The 27,309-nt window shown below is 44.4% G+C and overlaps 2 protein-coding genes across 7 annotated transcripts in view; both read right to left on the bottom strand.

Annotated features, from left to right (window-relative positions):
* Window positions 1–128: 128 nt before the first annotated feature.
* Window positions 129–9,867, bottom strand: ddx3xb (DEAD-box helicase 3 X-linked b). 2 transcript variants are annotated; one of them, XM_056750117.1, is made up of 19 exons: window positions 9,524–9,866; window positions 8,603–8,651; window positions 8,409–8,456; window positions 6,822–7,016; window positions 6,601–6,730; window positions 6,415–6,522; window positions 5,855–5,954; window positions 5,636–5,771; window positions 5,436–5,533; window positions 5,255–5,353; window positions 4,992–5,152; window positions 4,738–4,882; window positions 4,514–4,658; window positions 4,182–4,232; window positions 3,580–3,761; window positions 3,382–3,499; window positions 3,143–3,296; window positions 2,945–3,069; window positions 129–2,823 (listed from the first exon to the last, which is right to left on the bottom strand). In XM_056750117.1, the coding sequence occupies exons 1-19, from the start codon at window positions 9,566–9,568 to the stop codon at window positions 2,750–2,752; spliced, it is 2,163 nt and encodes a 720-aa protein (XP_056606095.1). In that variant the 5' UTR covers window positions 9,569–9,866; the 3' UTR covers window positions 129–2,749. The 2 variants fall into 2 exon arrangements, with proteins under 2 accessions (XP_056606095.1, XP_056606096.1); XM_056750118.1 differs by lacking the exon at window positions 4,182–4,232 and having other exon boundaries at window positions 9,524–9,867.
* Window positions 9,868–10,266: 399 nt separating this feature from the next.
* The window catches only part of LOC130424451 (probable ubiquitin carboxyl-terminal hydrolase FAF-X), a 33,206-nt gene continuing 16,163 nt past the window's right edge, over window positions 10,267–27,309 (bottom strand). For 4 of the 5 annotated variants that reach the window (XM_056750112.1, XM_056750115.1, XM_056750113.1 and 1 more), the window contains exons 18-45: window positions 25,925–26,136; window positions 25,604–25,844; window positions 24,636–24,785; window positions 24,437–24,557; window positions 24,234–24,364; window positions 23,825–24,103; window positions 22,674–22,799; window positions 22,448–22,585; window positions 22,208–22,374; window positions 22,020–22,128; window positions 21,541–21,687; window positions 21,323–21,469; window positions 21,031–21,238; window positions 20,705–20,925; window positions 20,433–20,623; window positions 19,488–19,661; window positions 18,932–19,073; window positions 18,092–18,851; window positions 17,880–18,003; window positions 16,565–16,790; window positions 16,316–16,448; window positions 16,033–16,218; window positions 15,729–15,949; window positions 15,565–15,653; window positions 15,334–15,490; window positions 12,673–12,885; window positions 12,164–12,259; window positions 10,267–11,967 (exon numbers count right to left, since the gene is read on the bottom strand). In XM_056750112.1, coding sequence (XP_056606090.1) covers window positions 11,830–11,967; window positions 12,164–12,259; window positions 12,673–12,885; window positions 15,334–15,490; window positions 15,565–15,653; window positions 15,729–15,949; window positions 16,033–16,218; window positions 16,316–16,448; window positions 16,565–16,790; window positions 17,880–18,003; window positions 18,092–18,851; window positions 18,932–19,073; window positions 19,488–19,661; window positions 20,433–20,623; window positions 20,705–20,925; window positions 21,031–21,238; window positions 21,323–21,469; window positions 21,541–21,687; window positions 22,020–22,128; window positions 22,208–22,374; window positions 22,448–22,585; window positions 22,674–22,799; window positions 23,825–24,103; window positions 24,234–24,364; window positions 24,437–24,557; window positions 24,636–24,785; window positions 25,604–25,844; window positions 25,925–26,136 — 5,247 coding nt within the window. In that variant the 3' untranslated portion in view covers window positions 10,267–11,829. The remainder of the gene's footprint in view (window positions 11,968–12,163; window positions 12,260–12,672; window positions 12,886–15,333; window positions 15,491–15,564; window positions 15,654–15,728; window positions 15,950–16,032; window positions 16,219–16,315; window positions 16,449–16,564; window positions 16,791–17,879; window positions 18,004–18,091; window positions 18,852–18,931; window positions 19,074–19,487; window positions 19,662–20,432; window positions 20,624–20,704; window positions 20,926–21,030; window positions 21,239–21,322; window positions 21,470–21,540; window positions 21,688–22,019; window positions 22,129–22,207; window positions 22,375–22,447; window positions 22,586–22,673; window positions 22,800–23,824; window positions 24,104–24,233; window positions 24,365–24,436; window positions 24,558–24,635; window positions 24,786–25,603; window positions 25,845–25,924; window positions 26,137–27,309) is intronic. The other variant, XM_056750116.1, reaches the window with a different exon arrangement.

The raw sequence follows: 27,309 nt of genomic DNA, 5'->3' as shown, positions 1-27,309 counted from the left end.
GCTGAAGTCGTCAGGATGGTAGCAGCCCTGCTCCTGACAAGGAGACCCTGGTACAAAACATCTTTTAAACTTTCATACTCCAAGCATGGTTTTGTAGAATTATAAGCACAAACCACAGTATAGAAAAGTAAGATATAGCAGGTTTTTATTATCAGTATTCATTCTGTGTAAAACGATGACAAAAGACAAAGCATTATGAAGAGACCCAAATGCTAAAGACATCCTGCAAACACACGGAACGAATGCTGTATTTGCAATTTCCAACTTTAATTTGGTAAAATCATACAATAAACATCTCATTTTTCGTGCAGTGCACAGCCTCTAACCTATTACAAAGCAAATACTCGAAGTCTAAGGGCTCCGGTGATGTTCTTGCACATGATTTGGAGAATTAAAAGCCACCCATTTCATGTTTAACAATTCACAACTTGTGTAATTAAGACTGAATTTGTGGCCAAACCTGTCAGAGAACTCGACCGCCGTAGCCCAATGTACGCAAATGCAACAGAACCACATTTGTGTTACTTAAGATCGCCGTGTGCCAGAAATCCACGGGGTTGGGGCAAAGACACAAAAAGAAATTTGGAGGAAAAAACTGGAGAATCTGAACACTTTGCACAGACACACAATTAGAAAAATATCTGCAACATTTTTTTCAAACCTTGGCATGGTTGTTTTACTTTCTAATTTTGGCTGCCAATTAATCATTGCGATTGATCGAACCGAAACGAATCGTCAGCAAGACAGATTACAGATGAGGATTCTGCATTCATAGTGACCTTTAGACATTAAAAGCTCACACTACCCCGAAAAGTATAAACTTCACGCATACGGGTGACATTCAACATTCAAGTGCCAGTGTTTTTGTACTGTCTTTTGGTCAAGTTGCTATCACTTTTAGGCTTATAAAAATAAATATCTCTCAAAAATGCTTAATAAATTACACAAATTAGCAGCAAAAGTAGAATCTAGTAATCTGTGTGCAAATAGCTAAATTCCCCACTGCTAATCCCTCTGGTCCCAAATCAATCCTGTTAACTCCTGGAGAACCCTTCCCCTTTTGTAAACAAGCTGCGTTTCGCAATCTTAACACACATTATTTGGAAGCTTAAGGACACGCACTCAAGACATTTATATAAAACCCTAGATGTGCAATAAAACAACTTTCATAAAACTCGATGTGCATAACACACACGAGAGCTTCGACCCAAGTAACAGCACTCCTCTCGAGTTACCTCAATACTGTCAATGCATCAGGTCGCCTTTAACTTCAGCAAAAGGCACAACACGCTTGAGATTAGATCTATTGCACTTTAGTTTAACGCATGCCGCTCGCCAAACTCACGGAGAGACGGCCACACTGTCAGCTGATGTCTTTTCTAGAGTACCTCAACCTGAGACTACAGCTGCCATAACGTAGGATTAAAGGGTGGATGGGAACTGGGGAAGAACCTCGTTCACTACAATCAAACAGAACACCACAAGTCAAAACTGCAACCCCTCCCAGCCTCAGAGTCTCATCCTGCTCGGTTCCTCTCCACTAACATCCATTTTGAACCTTCCCAGTCCGCCCCAAACTATGGGGGTACAGGGGTCAGGAGGGAGCCGTGTCTCAAAAAATAAACCCGAGATGTCTTCCAGAATTCAACGCAGCTTGAAAGAGAGAAAAGAGAAATGAACAAATGAATCAAACATAAAAGCCTCCTGCAGAAATTGGTTTGAAAATTTCCTTGACCAAAAAACAAGAACACTAGCATGCGGATTAGTTCAGAGACAGGCTAGACTTTCAAGGCCAGCCCGCTCTGGCGTCGTGGTCCGAGAGTAGCCATTCGAACTTTTACTATTGAAGTTGTCACAAGCCTACGCTTTCACTCCAAGTTCAAGAACCTTAAAAGAAAAGAAAAAAAACGATCCAATTGCTACCTTCATAATTGTTCAAGTAAAAATGAGAAACAGCTAGAGTGGTACTGAACTAGCTGCCACAACGTTACAATTGTCGAGCCGAGAGACGCGCAGGTGCAGTTCAACGACTTCACAACAAAATTGTCGTTCGTGGAATGGCTTGGCTTTTATTTTCAGAACACTACAGTGTCTTTAACAGGTATCTCTCCAGGATAGAGTGAGCAACATCTTTCAACGTTTTTATTTCCTTGCAATTCCCACGCAAGTACGTAAAAGCCAATGACTGAGGGCGAGGCCCCCGTTGAGAGCCCATTATTAATTTAAGTTCAAAATGAGATTGTGACAGACCATTCCAGAGGTTGCCAAGGTTTGATTACATCCAAGCTACTTTTTTGCCTTCCAAAACGAAATAGGGGGAAATGATGATGGGACAAATTAGGTCAAATGTCAGCCAGACAGAGAAAGAAAAAAGGTCTAAATTTAAAGGCACAGTACATTAACAAACAAATGATTCTCATTTAGTACAAAAGAAATCAGACAACATAGTGGAAAACCTCCAGAGTCCAAGAATCTAAAGCAAATTAACGGTCTCCTTTAACCCACTCTTCTACAGGTGAGCACATCATGAGACTGGTTCCAGCATCAGTTGTCCTGGTATCCTCATGGAATTACACCCTCTCCGGATGTGGTCAGAGAATCACAGCTGGTAATGTACTGCAAAGTTCTTCAAAGCTACACAGGGTAAATAGTCTGGCTATGGTACGTGGTTTCCATTCAGTGAGAGTTTGCGTGGTGATCCACCGTAATCATGAGGGGAAGGGGTGTGAAGAGGAAGGAAAAGCACGCCTTAGTTTCCCCACCAGTCCACCTGGGAATAGTTTCCACCGTAGCCATCGCTGTTGTAGAAATTCCCAAAGCCACCTGAGGAGGAGAAACAGCAAGTGAGTGAGGATACTGACAGCAGAAATATCAAGGCAACAGAAATAAGACACCACCAAAGCTCCTCTTCTAAATGGGGATGTCATGAATGAGACGAACTTACCACCACCAAATCCACGGTTTCCCCCATGGCCCCCTGTGTTACGACCACCGCGACTAACAAAGGCTCCAGTGCTGCCGCTGCTGGCGGTCTGACGGTAATCCCTGGCACCAAACCCACCAGAGAACCTGAAAAATGCCAAACGTGTTAACGGGCTGCACTCTCACAAGAGTACGGTCGGAGGATAAGACAACGCATTACCTCTTGGATCGTCCACGGCTGCTGCTCTTATGCTGGTGCTCATAGGCCAGGCTCTCCAGCCAGGATGGTACCTCCTGTTTGGCCTCCACCAAGATGTCCAGCAAATCCTTGGTGATGTTGCTGTTCTTATCATTAAAGAATGAGGTGGCCAGACCTGTGATGAAGCAAAAGCGCAGGGTAAAGATCTGGAGCAAAACGACAAACGCTTGATGATACTCAAACACGGTCACTGCACTAACCAAGGTTGCCCACACGTCCGGTACGCCCAATGCGGTGAACATATTCCTCAATATCACTGGGCAGGTCAAAATTAATCACGTGTTTTACATTGGAGATGTCCAGACCACGAGCAGCCACCTGTAGAACACAAGGCTTTCAGTCCCCGGCACCAAAGCAACATGCTCGATGTCTGAAAACTGAAAAGGAAGACTACATACAGCAGTGGCGACTAAGATTGGGCATCTACCCGAACGGAACTGTTGGAGCGCTTCCTCGCGGTCTCTCTGGGAACGGTCACCGTGGATACTCGTACAGCCGTAGCCTTCACGATACAAGAAGTCCTCAAGAGAGTCTGCTCCCTTCTTGGTCTCCACAAACACCAACGTGAGCGACTCTTTCCCTGTTGGAGGATTGAAGACAATGAGAATCTGACGTCATAACACTTCTGTCAATGCCCGTATGCTCACAGGAACACAAGCTAATAAATGGCAACGTAGGACTGACAAGCATTTGGACCTAACCCAAGTGATTTTAACACGCTAACATGATTATGGTTTTCTAGTCCTGTGATTGAACCCTGTTGACTACATGTGAATGACAGCCCTATTTTGACTGTAAATGAACACTGCCACTTTATGCACAAACCCAACCGCAGGAATGAATTGGACATGAAGTAAAAGCAGAAAAGGGAAGGATAAATAAACCCAAACTAAATGTAATTTGTCACGAGGAAATGGTTAAAAGACAATGTTCAAGATAAAAAAAGATAAGAGATGAGACTTGCATTTAATCCACGTCCAGTGGAGATGTCTCTACTCACCAGGTTTTTCTATGTTCTCTGCTGTGTTGTCCTGAACCTCACTTGGCATGACTAAATAAAACCAGACCTTAAGATGAGCTTCAACAGATCAGTTTCAGTTTTTTACAGTTTAAAATCAAAGCGACACGTTCTGGAGGTTGTGGTTATGCATGCAGAATTTCTCTACTGAACTTTGGGTGGTTTTAGGAAAGACAGATCAACTCATACAAAATGAAAAACTGACTAACACCAATTTTAAGCTCAAAATATTCTTTCTTGATTTCCTTAAACTCAACACTTGGTGTGAGATGAGCAACCCAACATCACTCAAATGAATGACAAAAACAAATCACCTGTGGCATTTAACAGGTCGAGCAGGAAGGATCTCTTGTCATTTTCTTCAACCCACACCACCTTCTGGGTGATGTTTTCAGAAGTGGATCCAACTCTTCCTACAGCCAAGAAGATGTACTCCTCCAGGAAGTCACGCGCCAAGATCTAAGCAGCAAGACACCAAAGCTCATGAGGAGAGTTCAGCAGCCTTTTTAGTAAAACACACAAACATGACAGCACTCACCTGGATCTCCTTTGGGAAGGTGGCACTAAACATCATGGTCTGACGCAGCCCTTTAGGAGGCATGGTGTCCTGCTCCACAATACGACGAATCTGTGGCTCAAATCCCATATCCAGCATTCTGTCTGCTTCATCCAGCACCAAGTAACTAAGGAAAATGACACCCAAAGCTCCAGCATAACTATAAAGCATTATTTAACCCATCCACAGATGGAAATTTAAACTATTTGGGATGATGTCTTTAATATGCGTCATACTTGCAGTAGTCCAGACCGATTTTGCCCCTCTCCATCATATCCACCAGACGACCAGGTGTGGCCACCAGCAGGTGACAGCCTCTCTCCAAATCACGAATCTGCTGACCGATATCAGCTCCACCATACACCACACAAGGACGCACATGAGAGCGATAGGCAAACTAGGAAAAGAAAGGGGCCTTAGAAAGACTGGAAAGGTCTTTTACAGTTTTTGAGCTGGGATGTTCTACGGATACACTTTCACACATCAAGGGGTTTCTTACCTTCCTAGCCTCGTCATAGATCTGGAGGGCAAGTTCTCTTGTTGGGGCTAGAACCAGTGAAATGGGATACTGCTTACGACGACCATACTTCCCATTTTCCTAAAGGACAAAACACACCCAGTTAAGACACGGATCGAAAGCTGCGCCCTCCATTTCAAAAACACATATGACATTTTAATACCTGGGCACTGTTCTTCACTGCCAGCAGCGCATCTCCTGGACCATCACTGAATATCTGACTCAACACTGGCAACAGGAACGCTGCAGTTTTACCAGAGCCTGTGAGAGTAAAAAAGACCAATCAGACGACCAGAACCACAACTTCCTGCTTTAAATGGACTACCACCAAGTGACAACACAGAGTAATGATGAAGGTCGGACCTGTCTGAGCACAAGCCATCAGGTCTCTCTTAGACTTGATGATTGGAATAGCGTGTTTCTGGACAGGGGTCGGGCGCGTGTAGCGGGTCAGGCTTATATTGCTCATAATGATCTCTCCCATCTCTACATCATGGAACTGTGACAGAAAAAAAAAAAGACGTTTTAGAACACTCAAGCAAACATTTGCATCTCAACTCCTGGGAAGATTAATTGACTCACACTATCAATATGAGGAGGACAGTTTTGGCCTGTGGCTTCAACTGGAATGTCATCATACTTCTCAAAGTTAATTCCAGTGTTGCCTCCTGCAAAGAGCTCACTGCAAAAATGAATAAAACAACATTTACATTCTGTTCCCAGAACAAACATTCCAGCTATACATTTCAAGCCAAACTCCAGATCATGTAGAAGATGTGCCATATGAATAGGGATGCACTCGTCGATGCATGTACCTTCACAACACAGCGAGACAAATAAAAACAGAATAGGTTAATACAACCACTCTACCTTAAACACAATGAAAATATAAATGATTGTATGTGCTTGTCACAAACTTTCAAACAAATTTCAGTCAGTTCTGTCCCATGAGATATCGGTGCACTTTGGCGAGTACAAGTACATGAGCTTCGTATCAACAACCCTCCATCTGAACTGCACAACATTGGTGAAATATAACTGACTAAAGGAGTTTTCCTTGCCAAAAGACTTTACAGCCACATGTTCTTTTCTCTATTATCAAGAGACATCTTCAACTAAGAGTGCACTGGGTCAGCACTTACTTTTCCAGACGCTCATTACGGGCCAACGGTTTGGACCAGTCTTCCTCATCCCTAGAGTCCTCCTGCCATCGGCTGTTGCCACCGCCACCAAATCCTCCACGCTCATACCTGCCAAAGAACCCAACACTGAAGTTAGAGACCAGCACTTCACATTTCACAGACTAATGACTGCCGGAAAAGACATACCGTCCTCTGGAAGACCCTCTGTCATTGAAGGAGGAAGACTTTCCCCTGTCAGAGCGTCCACCAAAGCTGTTGTAGGCATTGTCTTTTGGGGTGTTCCATCCAGTGGCATCCTTGTTGTCGTAGCCAAATCCTAAATATGACAAAAGAGAAGAGTAAAGAAGGGAAACGAGACCTACAGGTACACTGGATGCTTCGCTGCATTTCACTTGACAGACACTTGCCTGCGTTCTGCATTGGCTGGATAGGATTACCGGAGCCACTGGGTTTTCCTCTGAAGGCTCCCCGTCCTCCACGGTCACCGCGCATTGAACCGCGTCCTCCAAAACTGTTGCTGCCATTCATGCGATTGTCACGACCTTCATGGAATCCATTCGCAAATCCATTACTGCGACCGTTATCCCATCCTCCAGGAGAATCTTCCAGCAAGACAAAGATGACATTAATTTACCCCGATGAGTTAAAAATGAGTCTCCTCGAGCTGCAGTTGAGATTTCTGCACTGGTGGGGGTGAGGGCTCAAAAGGAAAGCGATATGTAAAGCAGGTAACAGACTTGCACATTGAGATCCAAGATTTTCTGCCACCAGTCTTGATGAAACTCACATTAAAAATGATAATAGAGACAGAATTTTTCCAAGCACAAAAAGTGAGGTCATTTTGGTTTCTTCACCTTTGAAAGTTGTAAAATGATTGCAGACGTGAACGAGGCCAAATTAACTCAAGTGATTTCAAGAACGTTGAGGTACTTGATCATGGATATTTCACGCATAACTTCCCTTAACCCAGGCTGGGTTAACCCATAATTCAAACTAACAGCTCTGTCTACAAGGGCAGCTCTATTATGACATCATTATCGATTATTTTAGACAATATTGAGATCAGATTTTCTAACACGATTACTCATTAGCTTTTAAACAACATAGAAAATAACTGTCTTGAACAAAAGATAAGAGGGGATCCTTGCAAAATGGAATGCGGCACAATTGTTTTACCTCAATTCTTTTATTTGTGTAATTGTTGAAGGCCAAAATTGACGATTAGAATTAATTGTACAGCGCTACTGGTTACCAGATGAATAAACTTCTGCTAAAGAGAAAAACCCAGTTGTCAGGAGGGTGGGAAAAATTAAACTAAGGGACCATGGCAGAACTCAACAGAATCCGTTTCTAATAGAGAACTTAATCCTATGTGAGCTTCAGCTGCAGGTGTGGACAAACCCATCACTTGCATCATTGAACAGTGGAAATCTTAAAGGTCCAGTCAGTGAAATCTAGCGGCAAGAGTGCGAATTACAACCAAGCACTCACTCACTCATCCCTCCCTCCCTGTAGAAACACTACGACAGCTGACAGAACATGAATTACAACATGCAAGCGGACCCACGGTGTATGTAGATTGAAATACATTTACATTCATGCATTTGGCAGACGCATTTATAGAAAGCGACTTGCATTCCATTGCATCATACATTTTGTTTCTGACTATGTGCAATCCCCTGAGATCCAACCCATGACCTTGACATTTATAGCACCACTGCACCCCAGTTTTAGCTCACTCTATGGTAAAAAAAAGGAACGTTTCATTGTGTAAACTATAATATTGCATTTCTGTCAATAGATCCTCCTGCAAAATGACACATTGTACCTTTAAACCAAAACAACCATGTTTAGAGTGTGTTGAGTACTGGAACAAATAATGAAACTTTGTACTTGCATGTAGGAACACAAATCATCACCCGAACACTGGCACAGACAATAGAAGCACACACACAACCTATTTCTACACAATGAACTCTCAAAGGTTTACATACCACTTTTGGAAGTTTCTCTGTTCCTTAGATGAGGTGGAATGTAACGCCCTGTTAATAGACAGATTTAATCAGAAGAGATAACATGCACACAAATGCTGCATTTCATTAAAAATCAAACTCATTAAACAACTCTACAGCTAAATGACTTTCAGCTGAAGTAAGCCACTATTAAAAATACTCAAGAAACAACTCACTTCCGGTGACACCTTGAAGATCAGCGGAATTCAAGTCTAGGTCAGCGAGCTGAAAGAAATGAGATCTTATTAGATAAACAATCCGATGAATAAAAGCACAAAAAACTGAACAGAGAATTAACGCGACGCTGCCACCAGAGAGCGCTAAAGAGAGCATGCGCACCTCGCGTCTAAACCGGCTTATTCAAGCTCTATTATCATGCATACATTACAGTAACTTTATTTTCTCTTAAAAGGATTTTAGAGTTCAACCTAAACGTGGTGTGGATATTAAACAATCATATTCTTACTAGGCAGTTTTGTTCTAAAACAAAGTTACCAAAATCAATCGCTTGAAATTACATCAGCATTAATGCATGTTAATGTCTCGAACGAGACAAGTTATGCGCGAGAGGCTAAATTAGGTCACATCAACATCAAACACGTGCCACATCACTAACAAATCTGTCAAATGACACGTTTTGTGGGGGACGGTTAAGATATTCGTTTAAACAATAACTGACAATTCTTTCGATTATTTAAAGACGGACAACGTGTGCGCGACTCCAACAACACGACAAGTTGAAACAACCGAACAACGGGGCCGATCCTCAACTAAATAAATCACAAAGTTTCTCTTTCCCATTCCAATGTGAATGCGTTGTGACGCCTTTAGATATCCGCGTATCGTCCCCACACAAAGCTATGTGCGTAAACAAAACGGTACTAAAAACGCTTTCTAATGACCCTTAAAATAAACGCCGGCCTGAAAACGTGCCGCGTGCGTCAGAACAAATAAACGCGCCGCAGCTCCCTCCGCCATCATCCGTTCAGCCACAGCAGCGCCTCCATCTTAAACACGCAGCAACGCTTTACGAGTCCACCTACCCGCCGGGACGACCGAAAAGAGAGGAAAAAAGCCGATCGTCGACGGCCGCTTACCTGCTGATCTAGACCGTGTACATTATCGACGGCCACATGACTCATAACTAACGAGTGGTGAGGGCTGATCTCGCGCACAAGCGGGTTTCTTTGTTTGCCGGTATGTCGCTCGTGCTGCTGTCGTGTCCTAGAAATTCTCTCGACGCCGGTCCGTGACACTATAAACTTTCAAATGAAAGGAAAGTAAAAATGTACAGAAAACTCCTGCGTTGTTTAAACCGAAATGTTTCAGTTCAAATGTTATTTATTTTAGTCGGATGGCGACTTCTTGTCGACGATAGTCAGAACTCGAGCTGCGCGTCTTTCTCAATCTGAGGAGGGTGAAATAAGAGCGCAGCGGAAACTGCGTCACTTTATTGGACGACGTGAGCAGATAAAAGTCACCTCGTTACGTGATGTCGCGAGACTTCGAGGACCGACGCACATCGAGCTGTTTTTTCCATTATTACCACCGCCGCCGCACTGGCCTGTTGTTGTTGTTTTAGAAGTTTCATCGTTTTCTTTCCAGAAAGATCACATAGATGACATGTTGTCAGAGAACCCATCCCTCGAATTGAATGTTTTATACGCCACAGTCATTTCAAATTTAGTCTTTTCTTCAACCATGTAAGCAGATAAAAGAAAAAGCTCCGCCTTATATGATGAACATTTCCTAGAAATTAAACAAAATACCAGTTTCAAGTCCAAACTGGTGGACTTCTCGAGAACGTGATGCATTTCATTCAGTGTACTTGAGACCGACAAATGATTGAAATAGGATTTATTTGATTTCTCATTTAAAGTGTAATTTTACAGTGTGCTGGGTTTGTACAGTGCTCTAAGGCAGATTGAGGAATATTATCCATGCATGTTTCACAAAAAGAGCTTTTGAAGAATTCAAACAAAATCCAACTAAAATCAGAAGGCAAATATGGAGACATGTACAAAAAAGCAAAATGAAGGACTGGGGAGGAAGAAGATGGCCAAGAGACTGATGACCCTTCACAACAAAAGTTGTTGTGAAGATGGATCGGCACGCTGCTTAGGACGGCTGCGGGGCTCTGGTGGGGTTCTGGCACAACCTGCAGTGCAATGTCATCTACTGAATGAAGTCCATCAGGAAACAAGCACGAGTGCATCTCTGTAACTCAAAGGCACAATGCTCACCTCCCCAGAATGCATCAGACGCTTAGATAAAGTTAAGCTTGCATTTCAATGTCTCTTTTATTGATCTATTGGTGGAATGCTGTTGTTGTTATTATATGACTGTGCAAAAAATAAACCTTCACATGTGTAAAGCAGCTCCAGAATCTGGCCTCACGCCTTCACCGTAAACAACAGTCTGCAAAAACACAGGGCTCACAAAACTCTGTACAGTAAATATCTTTTTAAAAAGAATACAACTCTCTTTCGTTCAATGTCAACAAAATAACCTCCGTCAGGAAAAACAGGAAGAAAAAATAACAATAGCGCGACTCTGAAGGAGCCCACAATTGTTATACATCCAGGAGAATATGTGCTGCTTCTGAGACCTCGCTGTAAATCTCGGATCCAGACGATTGGCCGTGGCTGCATGTTGATTGGACGGGGACAGAGTAAGAGGGAGGGGTTAAGAGGCAGAGAGAAATTAGGCCAAGTGCACTCCCATTCAATAAGAGCTTTGACACTTTCCAGTCAGTTTAAGATTCCTACTAAACATTAAGTGACAGTGAATGTGTTTGTGAGCTTGATGAGGTGAATGGATGATCAGTGCTGCAGCGACGATCTTCAACTCCTAGATTAATAAAAGAAACAAGTCAACGCAACAACTGAATTTGTGGAACGAGACGTTTGTCAGCCGGTTCACAATATTCACCCGACACATCAAACTCATCTGCATGTCGAAGCACAACAGTCACACAATCCTTCACTACCTTCACTAACCCCAACCCTGTGGTATTATACAAAGATGAAGTTTAAGATGATGATGATGTAGTCACGTCGAGCACAAACGGCTCAAAAATCGCATTGGAAATGAGGAGGGGGTGTTGTCCCACAGTCCAGATCTATGCACACTATATACACCATCACCAGTCCTGAAGATTTACAACTATGGTGACTGATAACAATAAAGAGATGAACATAGGCAGCATGAATGTGTGTTTGTGTGTACACCAAACTCTTGAGGTGCCGACAGTGTTGAGACTCAAATGTTGTTGTGGGAGGAACAGATATAGATGGGAAAGTAGGATGAGATGAAGTATGTGCAGAAAAAGCGATTTCTCCATCGCTGGGGTCTGGCAGGTGTCTTGTCCTTCATCGAGAATCTGGTGTGTGCTGAGTGCTAGCTACTCTTCGGTCTGGACGGGGGCCGTCTCTTCCGTTCCCTCCCAGCTCTCCTGAGGCCTCTGAGGGGGCTGCTGGGGGTTATTCATATGCTGGGCGGCCGGGCCGGTGTAGGGCTGCCCGTGAGGGAGATTATTAGGCTGTAGAGAGAATGCGTATCAAGATATGAGACCTAACATGACAGAAAACAAGAAACTTCTCTCCTGGATTTCTAAAGGCAAAAAGCGTCATTCTCTTCTGGAGTTTTGAGGCTCGGCGTGAATGAGCACACTTGGCCGTAGACATCAATGGCCTTTAAGATGAGCATAGTTTTAGCCAATCCAACTCCTCCGTTACCTGCTGATATTGCGTCCCGGACGAGTGGGGGTACAGGGTGGTGTCTTCAGGGGGTGAAGCATCGTGATCATCAGGTGCTTCCTGATCATCTGGCTCCTGAACAACAATAAACATGTTAATAAAAAATCATGACACATTTGCGTATTTTCCAAATATAAGTCACTTGAAAATTGGTTCATTCGTTACTCTGGATTCACACGGGTCTGAAGCGTGGCCAACATAGTGACAACAGCCAATCATTTGGTTCTCCGGTCTTGCATGAACGCAATTGGCTAGAGCCTGCACTAGGTTATTTGCATAAGGCGATCTGATTGGCTGAAGCCTGCCTTGGCTCTTGAAAAGTTGAGAAATGTTCAACTTCTTGCTGCAAGCAACGCCAGTGATCCGACACTGACGGACCCACAATTCAGTTTGGCAAGGTATGACGTCACCCATTGAAAGAACATGAGAAGCATTGACGCTGAAGCCCGGTGTGAATCCAGCGTTAGATTTGAGATTGACTGGCTCACCTCTTCAGGACAGAGTTCACAGGCCTTGGCTAAAGTCATGCGGGCGCTGTGAGAGCGTTCTAGAAAGTATCCGTTGGACGTCTCGTTGCTCTGTACTGGAGGAGACCAGTTGTTGTAGCTGTACTGAGGATTTCCAGTGTATGGCCTCCTCTCCAACTCATCACCCAGCCATTCCACTGCCCACGTCCACTTCCTCTTCAGATCACCGTTACTCTGCAGTGCAACAGTCACAACATTTCAACATGTGCTCGGAGCGCTCTTCAGAACAGAAGGTGTGAGGGTCTCGTGTGAGGGTCTCGTGTATCGTGTGAGGGTCTCGTGTGAGTGTATCGTGTGAGGGTCTCGTGTATCGTGTGAGGGTCTCGTGTGAGGGTCTCGTGTATCGTGTGAGGGTCTCGTGTGAGGGTCTCGTGTATCGTGTGAGGGTCTCGTGTGGGTCCTGGGACACGTCCTAGATTAATAGACGAGTTGATTATGTTACAAATGGGCTCAATTACAGCAGGTAGTAACTCTTTTAATAAAGTAGTCGGAATGGGGTCTAATAAGCATGTCGTCGGTTTGGATGTTGCAATAATTTTAATTAAATCTTCCTGATTTATAGGAGAAAAACACTCTAGCTTTTCTTTTTGGGTGACGGTTGAAACTAATTCTTCCGACAAACTTGGAGGTTTGGTTTTAGCTATGTTGTCTCGTATTATTTCGATTTTCTCGGTAAAAAATTTCATGAATTCATTGCTACCAAGGTGCGGCGGAATACCCAGGTCAGGTGGAGTCTGTTTGTTTGTTAATTTAGCAATTGTACTAAATAAAAACCTTGGATTGTTTTTGTTATTTTCTATGAGGTTACGGAAGTGCTCGGCTTTTGCTGCTTTTAGTGCCTTTTTGTAACAGCTTGCACTCTCTTTCCATGCAATTTTAAAGACCTCTAATTGGGTTTGTTTCCATTTTCGCTCCAGTTTACGCGTTTCTCTTTTTAGGGTGCGAGTGGTGTTATTATACCATGGTGCTATGTTCTTTTCATTTATCCTTTTTGACTTCATAGGTGCGACCGCTTCTAATGTATTAGAGAAAATAGTGCCCATGTTGCTGGTCATGTCATCGAGCAATTTTATATTCGTTGGAAAGGTTATTAGAGAAGTCAGATCTGGCAGGTTCTTTACGAAACTATCTTAAGTAGTTGAGGTGATTGTTCTACCTTGTCGATAACGAGATATACAACTGATTTCTGCAGTGCGCAGTGTACATGTTATAAGATGGTGATCGGAAACATCGTCGCTTTGAGGTATAATATCGATATTGGTTAGATCGGCTCCGTGAGATATAATCAAGTCTAGGGTATGATTAAGGTGATGAGTAGGTCTATTGATGTATTGTGTTACACCACAAGAGTCTAGTAGTTCTTTAAACGCCACAGCTAATGGATCGTTAGCAATATCTAAGTGGATATTAAAATCTCCAACAATCAGTACTTTATCGACGTTAACCAATAGATCCGATAAGAATTCTGCGAACTCTATCAGAAAATTAGTGTAAGGCCCAGGGGGTCTATACACAGTAACCAATGTAAGAGAGACCAATGATTTTTTACTTTTGTTTGGAACAGTTATGTTCAAAGCAAGCACTTCAAATGATTTAAATGTATGCAATGCTCTCCGAGTAACGGTAAGAAAGTCTCTAAAGATTGTTGCGACACCACCACCTCGACCAACCGGACGTGGCTCATGAATATAACCGTAGCTTGGAGGAGTAGACTCATTTAGACCAAAATAAATGAGTGGAAATATTGGAAATAACCCTAACCCTATCATTGGACTGTGTGAACACAGGATTGCTTTTTCACCTCTTAAGGGTGCAGAGAAGCTTTGTCATCTGAAGGGTCAAAATGAAGGAGCGCTTTTCCAGCATCGCGCCAAACCCTTTTATGCACAGTCTGAAACAGTTACAGTTATGATTCCATGTGGTTCCACACGGCACGATGACAAACGACGGCTCGGAATTTCATGCTAATGAATGTGCACAGAGGTGTTATAGCTCAGTCTCTTGTGTTACCAAGGCAGCGCGTGACACCTTTGTTTACATTCTAAAAATCAGCCCTGCGGTGGAAAATGAACCCATTTATATAGATCGGCATGGAGTGGAATGATTAAGCAACTAGAAGGATTTTGGCGGGATGGTGGAAGCGCTCTCAAAGTTGTACAATTGCTCGTGTCCTCACATCATGTGAGATGGTGGTCTAGTGGGTTAAACCACTGAACTGGTAAATCAAAAGGTTGCTGGTTCGATCCCAGCAGCCACCACCAGTGTGTCCTTGAGCAAGACACTTTACTCCATGTTGCTCCAGGGGGATTGTCCCTGTAATAAGTGCACTGTAAGTCGCTTTGGATAAAAGAGTCTGCCAAATGACTAAATAAAATAATAATAAATCTTAACAACATGAATGTGGCTGTCCGTCATCAGGATTTCCAGTAGTTTGGCTCATCTCTGTCTAGTTGTGAAACATGTGCGTCCACTAACTAGCACAAACACTAACCTTAAGGGACATGACATCACTATTGTATCCCCAGCAGGTGTGCACATATCTTTATTTTGTATAAAAGCGACACAGCTGAGTGAATAACAACAACAGTTGATTGTAGATGAAAGCCGGACAGTCCCGCTCACCTGTAAGATCTGATAGGCCACCGAGCAGTTGGTGAAAAGTGCCACCATACACTTAATGCACTGATAGGCCCTTTTCTGATAATGGTTTTTAGAGCGCTGGATGGTGTCAAAAAGGCCATCGCGGTCATCCGGAATGCCCTTCAGAACATTGTGGATCCTGCACAGAGATGGATACGGTAATGTGACTGGGTCTTCACATGCCCTCTGACCTTCTGATGCCCTGTATCTCACCTGTGCGTCTGCCACGAGTCCTCGATCAGGAGAATCTGAAGCAGCAGGTCCAGGTACGGCCTCAACTCGTACGTATAGGAATAGGCCACCTGGCAGAGACACAAGGGTCAGTGCGAGTGTCAGTCAGGAACATGAGACGCTGATGAGCGACTGAAGACACAAACCTGCCAGAGCAGTTCACTGAGAACTGTGGAAGAGAACTGAGGATTCTCCCAGCAGCAGAAGCGCAGCAGTTTCACCGTCTCCTCAGAGTTACTGCAGTCCTCGATGATCTTCTTCACGTAGCTGGTGCGCACAAACAGGATCTCGGCCACCAGCTGCTGCAGCGGCATGATGGGAGCGGTGAGGCTGGGGTCACCGCACGGGTTCGGCAGTGGCGGATTACCTGTGAGAGCAGAAGAGCGCAGCTGAAAAACACAACCTTTGCTTGATGCAGCAGGTGAAAATGACAACACAACTGAAACTCACCAGTAATGGAGGACTGCATGCGTGAAGAGACGTCGCAGCAGCGCACCAGCTGCGACACCACCGCGTAGAGTTTACCCAGCTCTGCGTACTGATATTTTATGGGAGGACCAGGACCTTCATCCAGCGCCACCAGCATGAACGTGGCAGGCACGCTCAACGTCAAAAGCTGCGTCTTCTCTGCCAACCCTGCGACAGATGGACGGATCGCCCAGCGTGACTTTGACATAAACCTACAGAGAGCTAACAGGCTTGAAAGCAAAGTGCCGAGCGGACGAGCTCTTACCCAGATTGGCGTACATGACAAAGAGATTGAAGTACTGCTGAAGGTGGCGTCCGTGTTCTGACACTTCTCTCCTCAGTAAGTTCAGCACTGCTTGTAACAGATGATCGCTCAGTGTTCCACTGTCACAGGCCTGCTGACCAGAACAAAGGTCATGTGTTCATTCATCAACTCTTTACACTGGACTTTGTCTAGGTATTTGGTACTAACCCTTCTTGGTAAACAAAAGGGGAACACAAGCGTCTCTGTTACCTTTGTGGATGAGCCCGGGGAGGTGACAGGGGCGGGACAGGGTCCGTCTTGCAGTGAAAAGTGTGCGATGAAAACAACCAGCTTGGCAAACGCGCCGCGGACCTCGGCACTCGGGCACTCCAGCAGGTACTCCGAGAACCGCATGGGGAAGGCAAACAGAACATTGTGTGCGAACCAACTGCGGACCTTTTTACTGTGACGCAGGAGGACACACAAGCCATCATACCTGTGAGCAAAAGCAGTCAGTGCTGATGGCTCATTTAGGTCAAGACACTCGTGTGTAAGGCAAAACTGATTTTTCAAAAGTCAGCGTAAAAATTCCCACACATACATCTGTTTTCCTTAATAGTACATTAGACAAATCAAATGTGAAAATATTGGGTCTCATTCATGAAAGATGTTTTTGGGTAAGTCGTTTTGACGTAAATGTTTAGATTCATGAAAATGTTTGTATTTTGCTACGAAAGAAATGTACACCTGCTCCATATCACGTGTAAACGGTGCGTAAAAGATGCTGAATTCTTATAGACAAACTGAGGACATGTGTTGGATGCAATGTGTATCATAATGATATTCAACAAGGTCTTTTTTTCATTTTTTACTGTTAACTGGGTCAAACACAGAGCTCATCACTGTCCTTTTTTGCACAGCTGTCCAACCACAGTGGAGGTGAGGCGGGATAAACACTACATTGACCAACCATCATACACAACAATGGAGATCATAATGCTGGTTACTGCATTTTTATATCAGTCTATTCAGTAATATTCTTTAAAATAAGACACTACAGTAATATGTAACTGTCATGGATTTTCCAATCACAGCAACCAACGTGTCTCCGGTAAAATGCGCAGTGCTTCCAAAGCATTCTTCCACCAGCTGGTCATTTTCAAAAGAGCACCAGGTATTATTTCAGCTGGCTAAAACACTTTGACGGACACGTTTAATTGATGAATATATTGGTAAGCGTATAGGCTCTAATGCATTTTTTCAATAATGTTGCCAAACCAGAGAATGAAGCCCAGAGGATTCCAGCATTCCTTGATCTGTAATTTGCGCAGCTGTAGAGCAGAGGCAGAGATTATGCTAATTATGAATGAGCGTGCATGCGCGATCTGCTTACAGGCGACTGGATTCATTAACATACACACATTTTACTATTAAATCTGATGTGTACTTAGTATTTGTGAATCCGGAGGAAAGTCTTCGTAAGGTCCGTTTTAAGGACAAATGACTTAACAAATATTTCATGAATGAGGCTCATAGTGTCCAAGCGGACTGCGGCGGCATATTGAAAACAGCAGCTGACGCTCACCAGTCACTAGCAGGACCTCGGACGACCTTCTTCGTGTGAAACCCTGTGCTGAAGAGAAACCTAGCAGCAAGCTGAATACTTATCATGGAGATCTCTTCAGCTTCTGGTAAAAGATGATCCTGACCTAGAAACATCCACAGGAGGACGAAAGCATTTCACTACATCTGCCATCTGAACATCATCTTACCCAAGATACCAAAGGCTAAACGCACCTGGAGGAGGGTTCAGGTAGACACTGTTACACGTCAGCAGCTTTTTAACGAACTGAAAATACTCCAGGCTGTACTGCATGCGGCTGTGCATGAACTGCACGTTCTGTTTGCGAACGCTGGCCTCGATTGCCATGGGCATTTTGGGCTGGTTGGGCCTGGGTGCGAGCGTAAGTTGGGAAATGTACTTTAACAGCTCGTCGTCGCCCCCCGCAGCGTCCAAGCGCTCGTAGAACAGAATGTAAGCGTTCCACCAGCGTTTTTGACGCCGGTACGACATTCGCTTCATCATGTGGTCAAACACCTCACCCATGTACTCTCCGCCGAAGCACTGGTTTTTCATCTCCTCGTCATCGTCCATCTTAGACTCTGTTACGTCACCGTCGTCAAACTTATACCAGCGGTCTTTGAGTCCATCGCTGGTGCTGCCGTGACGCTGAACAATGTAAGAGTAATAATGTCCACCGCTGGCCTGTCCCGAGTGTACCAGCACACCCACCAGACGGTATCGGGAGCTGCTGTTGGCCTCGGACCCCGTCGGAGAGTCCTCGGGGATGACCTGGCTCTCCAGCGGGACCTCGTCGCCCTCCAGCTTCGCGACACCTGCCACCGTATAGGGCTCCATGTCCAGCTCACGAGGGAACTCAAAGTAATCGTTGAATTTAATGGCACACTCGCGCTCCCAATCGTAATCGAATCGCTTTAACTGAATAGCCAAGACCGGCGGGAGTTTCTTGATGAGGAGACGCTTCACCGTGTCGACCTGCATGGCAAGAAACAAAAAAAAAAAGTGTCACCAACTTGGTACTTCAGGCAACTTTAACTCTTGTGTGTGCGTCCCACCTTCTTATTACACTTCTCACAGTGGTAAGCGTTGGCTCCTTCCAGTAAATCCCCTTTGACATACTGTTCTAAAGAGTCCAGGAGGTTTTGGTGGTTCCTGATGTCAACATTTAACGTTGTGAAGGATTCCTCACACTCATACCTACAAGAAAACAAATGAATGTTCTCTCAAGAAGAAACAAGCTCTGAAAGACAGACACAGAGAACTTCTCTTCATAGCCAGAAGAGAATCATAGCTCAATAGGGGCAATCATAGCCCAATAGGGGCAATCATAGCCCAATGGTTAGAGAGTCGGACTCGTGACCAGAAGGTTGCTGGTTCGATCCTCAGGGCCGGCGGGTAACGATTGCGGTGCCCTTGAGCAAGGCACCTAACCCCTACATGCTCCCCAGGCGCTGCAGTGATAGCTGCCCACTGCTCCGGGTGTAATTGTGTTCACCACTTGCTGTGTGTGTGCTCACTAATCACTGGATGGGTTAAATGCAGAGGTCACATTTCGGGTATGGGTCACCATACCTGACGAATTGGTCACTTTCACTTTCTTTCACTTCTTACCTGTGAGGACAACCCTGACAGATCTTTTGATCTGCAAAGGAGCCACCCAAGATCCTGCTGAGCATGCTGGGATGGCCGAGGGCTTTCAACGCCTCATCCAGAGTGTCGACCAGGGAATTGAAGAACTCCAGGGCATCGTGCTGCTCTCTGAGATTCACCGGTTCTCCCCATAACCTGCAGTGGACGAAATAAAATAAATCTCCTGTGACAGCTGGTTGGATTCAGAATCACCAGGTGTCTACTCATGGATTTAACGGCATTTTTCAAATATTGTATATAATTCATAAAGTTCATAATGTACATGTGAAACATGTGCCAAGGTGTTAACTCAAATGCCTGAATCGTCCTAATATGAGGGTGTTATTCTTAAAATGTCATAAAAATGCTGAATATACACTCGACTGCATAGAAACGCCGCTAATGTTGCTCTACTGTTTAGATGGCATCACAGATCTACAATGTGATCCCTGCACATTCATCTAGATATAAGAAAGCATTTACACATCACAACATAACAAATGTGATTCTATTATGACTGATGATGATTCAGTTCTATTTTACTTGTATAGCTAAAAACAGGTCAAACACAGCACAACAAGTAAGATCATTCTAATAAAGCAATGTTATCAGAATTTGGTGAATCTTTAAGCTTATCGAACATCAGCGGTCTCCCGGTGAACATGTCAACACGGCCCTGTGACGAGGAACACTAACTACAATAATGAATAAATGGAGAAAGACCTCAGGAGAAACCAGACTCAGCCAGGAGGACCAGATCTCCTCCGACACGTCACAGCTGAACTTCATGACATCAGTAAAACTTACTCAGTAAATGTTTATGAATAACAGAAAGAGCTTATTAGTTGTGATTTAGGAAGTTTCAGTTGTTGAAACTGTTCAGGTCTAATTTTGTCTAAACAATATTATTTCCACATGTGATTTCACCTGAACTGTTTCCAGAATCCTCGGGGCACATAGTACTGCAGACGGGACGCTGCCAGATGACCGAAAATGACCTGCAGATGTCGCAGCACTTGGATGTTGTACTCATTACGGTCTTCAGTCTTGTTAAGAGAGGGTTTTTCATCCAGCTGTTGCTGATAACTGAACACATCATCCCTGGATTCCCCGTGACTCTGAAGCACAGCACGCGTCACACTTGAGAACCATGCCGATTCAGATGTGTAAACTCACCTCAACTCAAGGTTGGTTTTTACCTCATTGTCCTGCTTTTCGTCTCCAGATGTGTCATCGTCAATGTCACTTCCTGTGCCCTCGATGGCCAAGATGCCGTTGCGGATGGGTGGGATCATGTACAGTTGCTGTATGACTGAATTCATGTAGCACGTGGCTCCCGCGTTCTTTAGACCCACAAAGCCTTTGGTCGGCCGTGGCCCCACCGGAGGTAGATACTCCCACTCTGTTAGCGCCTCACAACCTGAAAATCACACAAAAACAAGATTTATTTAGTATATAATATCTATAGCCACCAGCAAAATTGAACAGAAATATACTTTCTTTCCAAGAAGGAAACAGCACATGCCTAGGTAAAACATGTCCGTGAGCGTGTCCACCATCCGTTTCAGGTTGCGAACGCAGCCCACAGCAAGAGCCACCAGCAACTCGAAGCCAGCGTTTATGGACGCAGGACTGCTGCACACCGGGATGGCCTGTTCCACGGGAAACTCGCCACTCTTCACATATTGAAGGTAGACGTTTGATGCCGGGAAGATAAAATCATCAATCAGCTCCTGTTAGAGACACAAACAGGACGTGAAGCCGGGTGCACAGCGAACAAACGTCCTGTAAGAACATCCACTTTAAAAGCAGCTCACTTTAATGAGATTAGCGCCGCCCTTCTCACAGCCAATGTAGAATTTCTTCTCGGGGGTTTGGAATGCAAGCAGCTCTTTGGTGACACCCAGGTGACCCTCTAGAATGGTCTCTTCGACGCCCGTCTCGCTTGTCCTCTTCACCTCATCCTGAAGAGTTGAAGAGAATGAAACGCACCGTCTGGTTCCTGATGCGTGTGGAGTGAGACCCATGAACTTACCCTGATTCTCTTGAGCCAGTCGATCTCGTTGTTGAGCAGCACCTCGGCATTGGGGAAGTTTATGTTGCTGTTGTAGGCGTAGTTGAGTAAGTGGCGTAAGAGGGTGAAGTAATCGCCGGCGTGTTTGGCTCTTTCTTTGGCCGTGCTCTAAAACCACAACAACAAACAAAGGAAATCAACCCTTACATTTATTCATTTGGCAGACGCTTTTATCCAAAGCGACTTACAGGTAGAAGAGCATTAAGCCCTTTTTTAACACGCTAAACAGTACTGTTAGTTTACAAGGCCATGCTATAGGAGGATTAAGCCGAGTAAGCAAAGGAGAGAATCAACAACAGGTTAGTCAACCTGTTTTTTGGTTAGTCAAATAAATCCAGAACATGTATGTTTTCAGCAATTTTCTGACAGTTGTGAAGGATGCTGCAGTTGGTGTGGAGGCTGACAGTTCATTCCTCCAAAGGGCACTGGTGTGTACTCACTCCCAGAACTGTGAAGAGCAGAGTGATGAAGAAGAGAAGCGGTCTGTGTCCCATGCAGCATCTAGTGGCCATGAGGAAGAACTGCTCCTGTGACATCTGCCGCACGGCTCTGAATGAAAACACCACACCATGAGCAAAGTGAAAGAGTCCCTAACATTCAAAGCAAGAGACTGAGGCCGAACACTCACTTGCTCTGGCAGTGCAGCAGCAGGTCGATGATGAACGTCTGCCACGCTTTCTCTTTGCCGAGTGTGTCGAGGGCCGTAGGGAGCAAAGCAAAACACATGGTCATGACCTCCAGAGCCTCACAGCACACCTGCTCATCTTCAGCGTCCGGCTCATTCCCTGCATTCGTCTACAAAAGAACAGATTGCGTGAAGGACGACAACAACCAACTGCTAAGGGCGGCGGCTAGTTCTGCAGCGCACCTTCTCGTAGACCTTGCTGATCTCTTCGTTTGAGCTGAACACCATGTGGATCATTCCACAGCCTGAAGCCCAAACGATCTTCTGAACGGCTCGAATCACACAGATATCCGGGATGTACTTCGAGGCTTGAAAGAAATTCTGCAGCACATTGGACAACATAGAAGTTTAAATGAGCGCGCAGATGCTGAGGTGAAAAGACGAGTGTAACTGTGTAAACATCAGGCACCTCATCAGAGATCTGCTGGGCCAGACGGATGGCTACGTTCCGCAGCATGCATTCAGAGGTGGGGTTGGGAATGCTCTGGAGGGCGTTCTGCAGCACCAGAGCCTGATCGTGGGTCGCTTGATTGATCTGAAAGACAAACACAGTCCCATCACTATCAGTCTTAAAGATCAGATCTTAAGAGATGCTCCCAGTGACCAAATTCTACAGAAATTCTTAGAAACGTTTCCCCTTAAAACGACAGAAAAGATCCTAAGAAAGAAACAGTCATTCATAAAGCATCCTAACCCTGAAAAGAGCTCTTAAGGTCCAACATTTAAGGACTTTTAAGAGACTGAAGAGAAAATGGACGAAACACTAAAAGTGAGAAGAGATGTGTTGCAATGCATGACAATTTACATATTACTTTTAAGGTTTATTTGTATGTTTTGTGTGTGTTCAACTTTAGTTTTTTTTGGTTTGCTTCGATGCAATGCAAATGCTAAAAGCGCTATAAAATAAAATAAAATTGAATGACAGTTTATAAGACACAACAGACTAAATCGTTCAGGGTTCATGTTTGTGACCAATCCTATACGCTAACATCTCCAAGACAGCGCTGCCATAGCAGCAGATATAGAAGATATCACAGTTCTGAGTCACAGAGTTCTGTCACAAGAGTCACAATCTGATAACAAACTTTTACAGGAATAATGCACGTGTGTGCGTGAGAACGGTAAAAAAAAAAAAAAATGACATCTGCAATTTTTTAACTAACGGAGCCTTTACATAAAAGCGCTTTCTTTTTCCTTCTTGGCCAACCAACCAATCACAGTCTTCAAAAGACATAGCAACGGTGTCAGCCCCGCCTCCTCACCAAGATAAATGCTTTTGTCTTTTCCAAGCTCACAGTTGCTCTCAGATTTGTCCTGAATCACTTTTAAGCTAACACCGTGTCTACACCGGATGTGGCGTGGAGCGACAAGAGTCAATAGAACGCATTAGAACCTATTTTATTTTAACATTTTGTCCACATGTCTGGTGTAGACACAGTGCAAGACTCCTTCGTAGAATGCTTTTAACCAAATGAAGAGCTTTCTTGGAGGATTCTTAGCAGCTTTAAGAACACAGGCCATAAATTTAAAAAAGAAAAGCGTCATCATCACGCAGGGTACCGGCGACGCTGGGTTGGTGCCCTCCACCACAGGTTGGCAAGCCTCCGCAACCGCCTTCACGTGCCCAAATCCAATAGCGGTGAGCAAGAGTTTGGCAATTTTGAGGGCGTTCAGGTAGGCGCCACGTCTCGTCTCCACGTCTGCGTTGGTAAGGAAGTTGTTTCTGGTGAGCATGCCCAGCACAAGAGGAAGGCCGCCACTCTTCAGGAAGTTGTACTGGAAGTCACAGGCATCGTCTCCCAGTGTTCCACTGGCTGGCATCAGCAGGGCATACACAACCTGAATCAAATGTGCAGGACAAACAGAAGCACTGTGATGAGAGATATACATGGTACTGAAGCTTCTCACTCCAGCGGTCTGAAGATACGTGACTACACAGATGTGTACGCACACAGTCTTACAGCAGTACCTCGGTGAGATACAGCACTTGTGAAGGGGACGGCCCGAAGAAGCGCGAGTCAAGCGTGGGGCTGAGACTGTTCTCCCCCAGCTTGGCGTGATCCAAACATATCGCGCGAAGGTTCTCCACCGTGCTGTTATCTGTGAACACAAGGAGCACATGTCAGCACGCTTCACTGAATGTCTTCTGTCAGGTCTTGTCATCACTGTTACCTGGAGGCATGAGCTTCATGAGGACTCGCGCTCCATCCCGCAGCAGTGGCATGTTTAAAGTGCAGCCCAGGTCAGCGATCTGCCACAGGAAGGAGATGTAGCGCAGGTGCAGGGACATGATCTACACACGGACAACACATTGACTTCATCAGGACGTGCCTCCACTCCTCTCACAGACATTATCACAACCACCACTTACCACTCCAGGCAAGCAGCTTTCAACCTCAGGGTTTGGTCCGTCGCTGAAGTGGTTGCCATGGTTTCCAGGTGAGCCGGTGGATGAGTCAGATGAGCTGTCGGGGCTGGAGGGCATGTTGGAGCTGACCTGAGTGAGTTTGGCTGTGATCAGCTACAGAGAGATAAAACACTTCAGTTACACTTTCCATCTGAGGGAATATAAGAACGACATTTAAAGGTTTTACTTAAAAAAGCTCTTTATTTTACAGCCCTGTTCTGACCGCTCAGTACTGAGCCCTGGGGTCATTCACTTAAAGGACCGTTGGGTGGTTTTTAGCGGTGACAAGCAGCTCATTCTACCGCTCACCACACCTCCCTTTCTAAGAACTGCGGCGGTTTTAACGTTTTCACTTCTTTCCCAAATAATATACCGTGTTTACGAAACGGGTTCTGTAAAGCAGTTTGTTGTTTAAGGGCTACAGTAGAAAAAACATGTCAGACCGGTGCTGTACACAGATAGAAATGACTCATTCTACAGTGAGGGTTACTGTGCGGTCTGTATACACCTCTGGACACACAGTCATATTATATTTCACTTCTGTTAATAGATCCGGCCCTGGTCTGCTTGAAGAGGAGGTGATACCTAATCACACCAGAGCCCAGAACTGGAAGTGTGACGTGAATAATGTCACTGTTGAAACTGTTAAAACACAGTTGAAAAGACTTCTGATACTTGCAGCCGTGTGTCACTTCATGTGCTGTGCAGACGATGGGTGTTCGTACTGTTAGAGCGAGTTAAAAGCTATCGTCCATTCTCATTTCTCGTCTTATACTGATATCATCAGCACAGCCATAATAAAAACATAATATGCCACACACTCCATTGAGCTCAGGGAGAAAGAAAGCTTTCTGAACTCCAAAACAGTCATAATATGACGTGAACCATCTGTGAGTCATAAGTGTGTGTATTCAGACGATAATAAACCTCACAGTTTTATCTTTCAGATTCAGCTGTCCTATCAGCTTGCGGTCGTCTGCGGGATCCACCACCTCTCCTCCAATGAACAGCTCCACTTTGGTGTGCGTGCTGTTGGCTTTGATGCGAGAGAGGACGCAGCGTCTCACAGAGCCAATGGTGTCGTTGGTGTGTGACCAGATGTCCAGATCATCCACCTGTCGCCCCTGATTGGGAAAGCGCACCACTAGAGTGATGTGTTTTCCACGGAACGCCCTGTAGAGCAGACATTCGGAATGAAACGGAGGATGTGTTCAGAAATGGAGGATGTGTAAACACCAATGCGTCAGCAGTACCTGGACATGGGCAGGATGCTTCTTTCCTCGTGGTAGTCACTGTCGCATTCATTGATGTACTCTTTGAGCACAGTGAGAACTCGCACCATCCGTATTGCCTCTTGTCTGGCACAGTTAATGCTGTCCTTATCACCGTCCAGAACACACAGCGTGTCATACGAGGCCTTGAGCCGATCAAAACACGACTGAATGAAGTCCTCATGAATCTCCACCTGTAACAGCAGACCACATGAGGTGAGCTGAAGTGTACATATAAGAAAAGAGAGAGAGACAGATGGGGAGAGAGAGAGAGAGACATGGGGGGAGAGATAGAAAGTGAGAGAGAGAGATAGAGAGAGACAGAGAATAAAAAAAATCACTCTCTACCTCAATAGATCCGAACCTAACACAGAGGCATCAAAACAAACTCACCTCCATACCCTAAAACAAACATACAGATGGAAACAGAATTGTGAAGAAACATACAAAAGCATAACTCGTGAACCAAAAATTCAAAACCTACTGAATAAATTCCTCGATACCCCATTTCCACACGATAGTGAAGGTGTAAATTTAGCAGTAGACAGGATTAACCAAATTTTTACAATATCTGCAACACTATCTAACCTAAAACCCACTAACACAAAATCAAACAAAAAGCCTGTAAATGAGAAATGGTTTAATAAGGAGTGTAAAAACCTTAGAAAAGAAGTAAGAATTCTATCAAATCAGAAACACAGAGATGCTGACAATGTAAACACACGCCAACTCTACCATGAAAAAGTTAAACAATATAAGGACACACTAAACCTGGCTCAGACTACAGGAGGTTTAAAATCCTGACAGATTTTAAATCTGGTTGCAGCTCACACATAAGGAGAATCTTATCAGATTCTCTTATGTACAATCTTAAACCTGGCATTACATCTATATTTGAATCTCTTTTTCAAGCACTACAAAAATAGGTTTGCCCTTTGTAAACATGCATTTATGAATGTGAAATGTCCAGAGAAGAAAACGTTGGGGGTAAAGTTGTGTTTATAAATAAGACTAAATGTAGCAAGTCCAAAAATAAAAATTAATTGATTGGATTTTTTTATATCATAATTGCACATCAAAAGACATTTTAAGACACCCAAATACAGGATAATATTAAGATTATCATACCAGAGGACGCCTCTTACGTCATCTCACCGGGAAACAGAAGTAAACAAAGCGACATCGCAGTTAATTTCACGTGATCTATTTGTCCTATTATGAAAAAAGTGTATTTCCACGATAGATGAAGGAAATGCAGCGGCTATGCAAAAGGTCTTGAGTGTGTAACTGTACCATTTTAACTGTAGGGCTACAACGGCGTATCCGCGGTGAAAAGCAAATGTTTCTGTAGCAATTAGTAGCAAAGG

The sequence above is a fragment of the Triplophysa dalaica genome, chromosome 6 (assembly GCF_015846415.1).
Source record: "Triplophysa dalaica isolate WHDGS20190420 chromosome 6, ASM1584641v1, whole genome shotgun sequence".
Classification (NCBI taxonomy): Eukaryota; Metazoa; Chordata; class Actinopteri; order Cypriniformes; family Nemacheilidae; genus Triplophysa; species Triplophysa dalaica.
The sequence above is the reverse complement of the archived record's forward strand: the minus strand, read 5'-3'. Positions and strand labels throughout refer to the sequence as shown.

Excerpts from the sequence above, each read along its gene's own strand:
- ddx3xb (XM_056750117.1), bottom strand. The coding sequence starts at position 9,568 with ATGAGTCATGTGGCCGTCGATAATGTACACGGTCTAGATCAGCAG. Across the intron at positions 5,534-5,635 it reads GATGGCTTGTGCTCAGACAG|GCTCTGGTAAAACTGCAGCG; the intron begins GTCCGACCTTCA and ends TTACTCTCACAG. Across the intron at positions 3,297-3,381 it reads CGGACGTGTGGGCAACCTTG|GTCTGGCCACCTCATTCTTT; the intron begins GTTAGTGCAGTG and ends GCTTCATCACAG.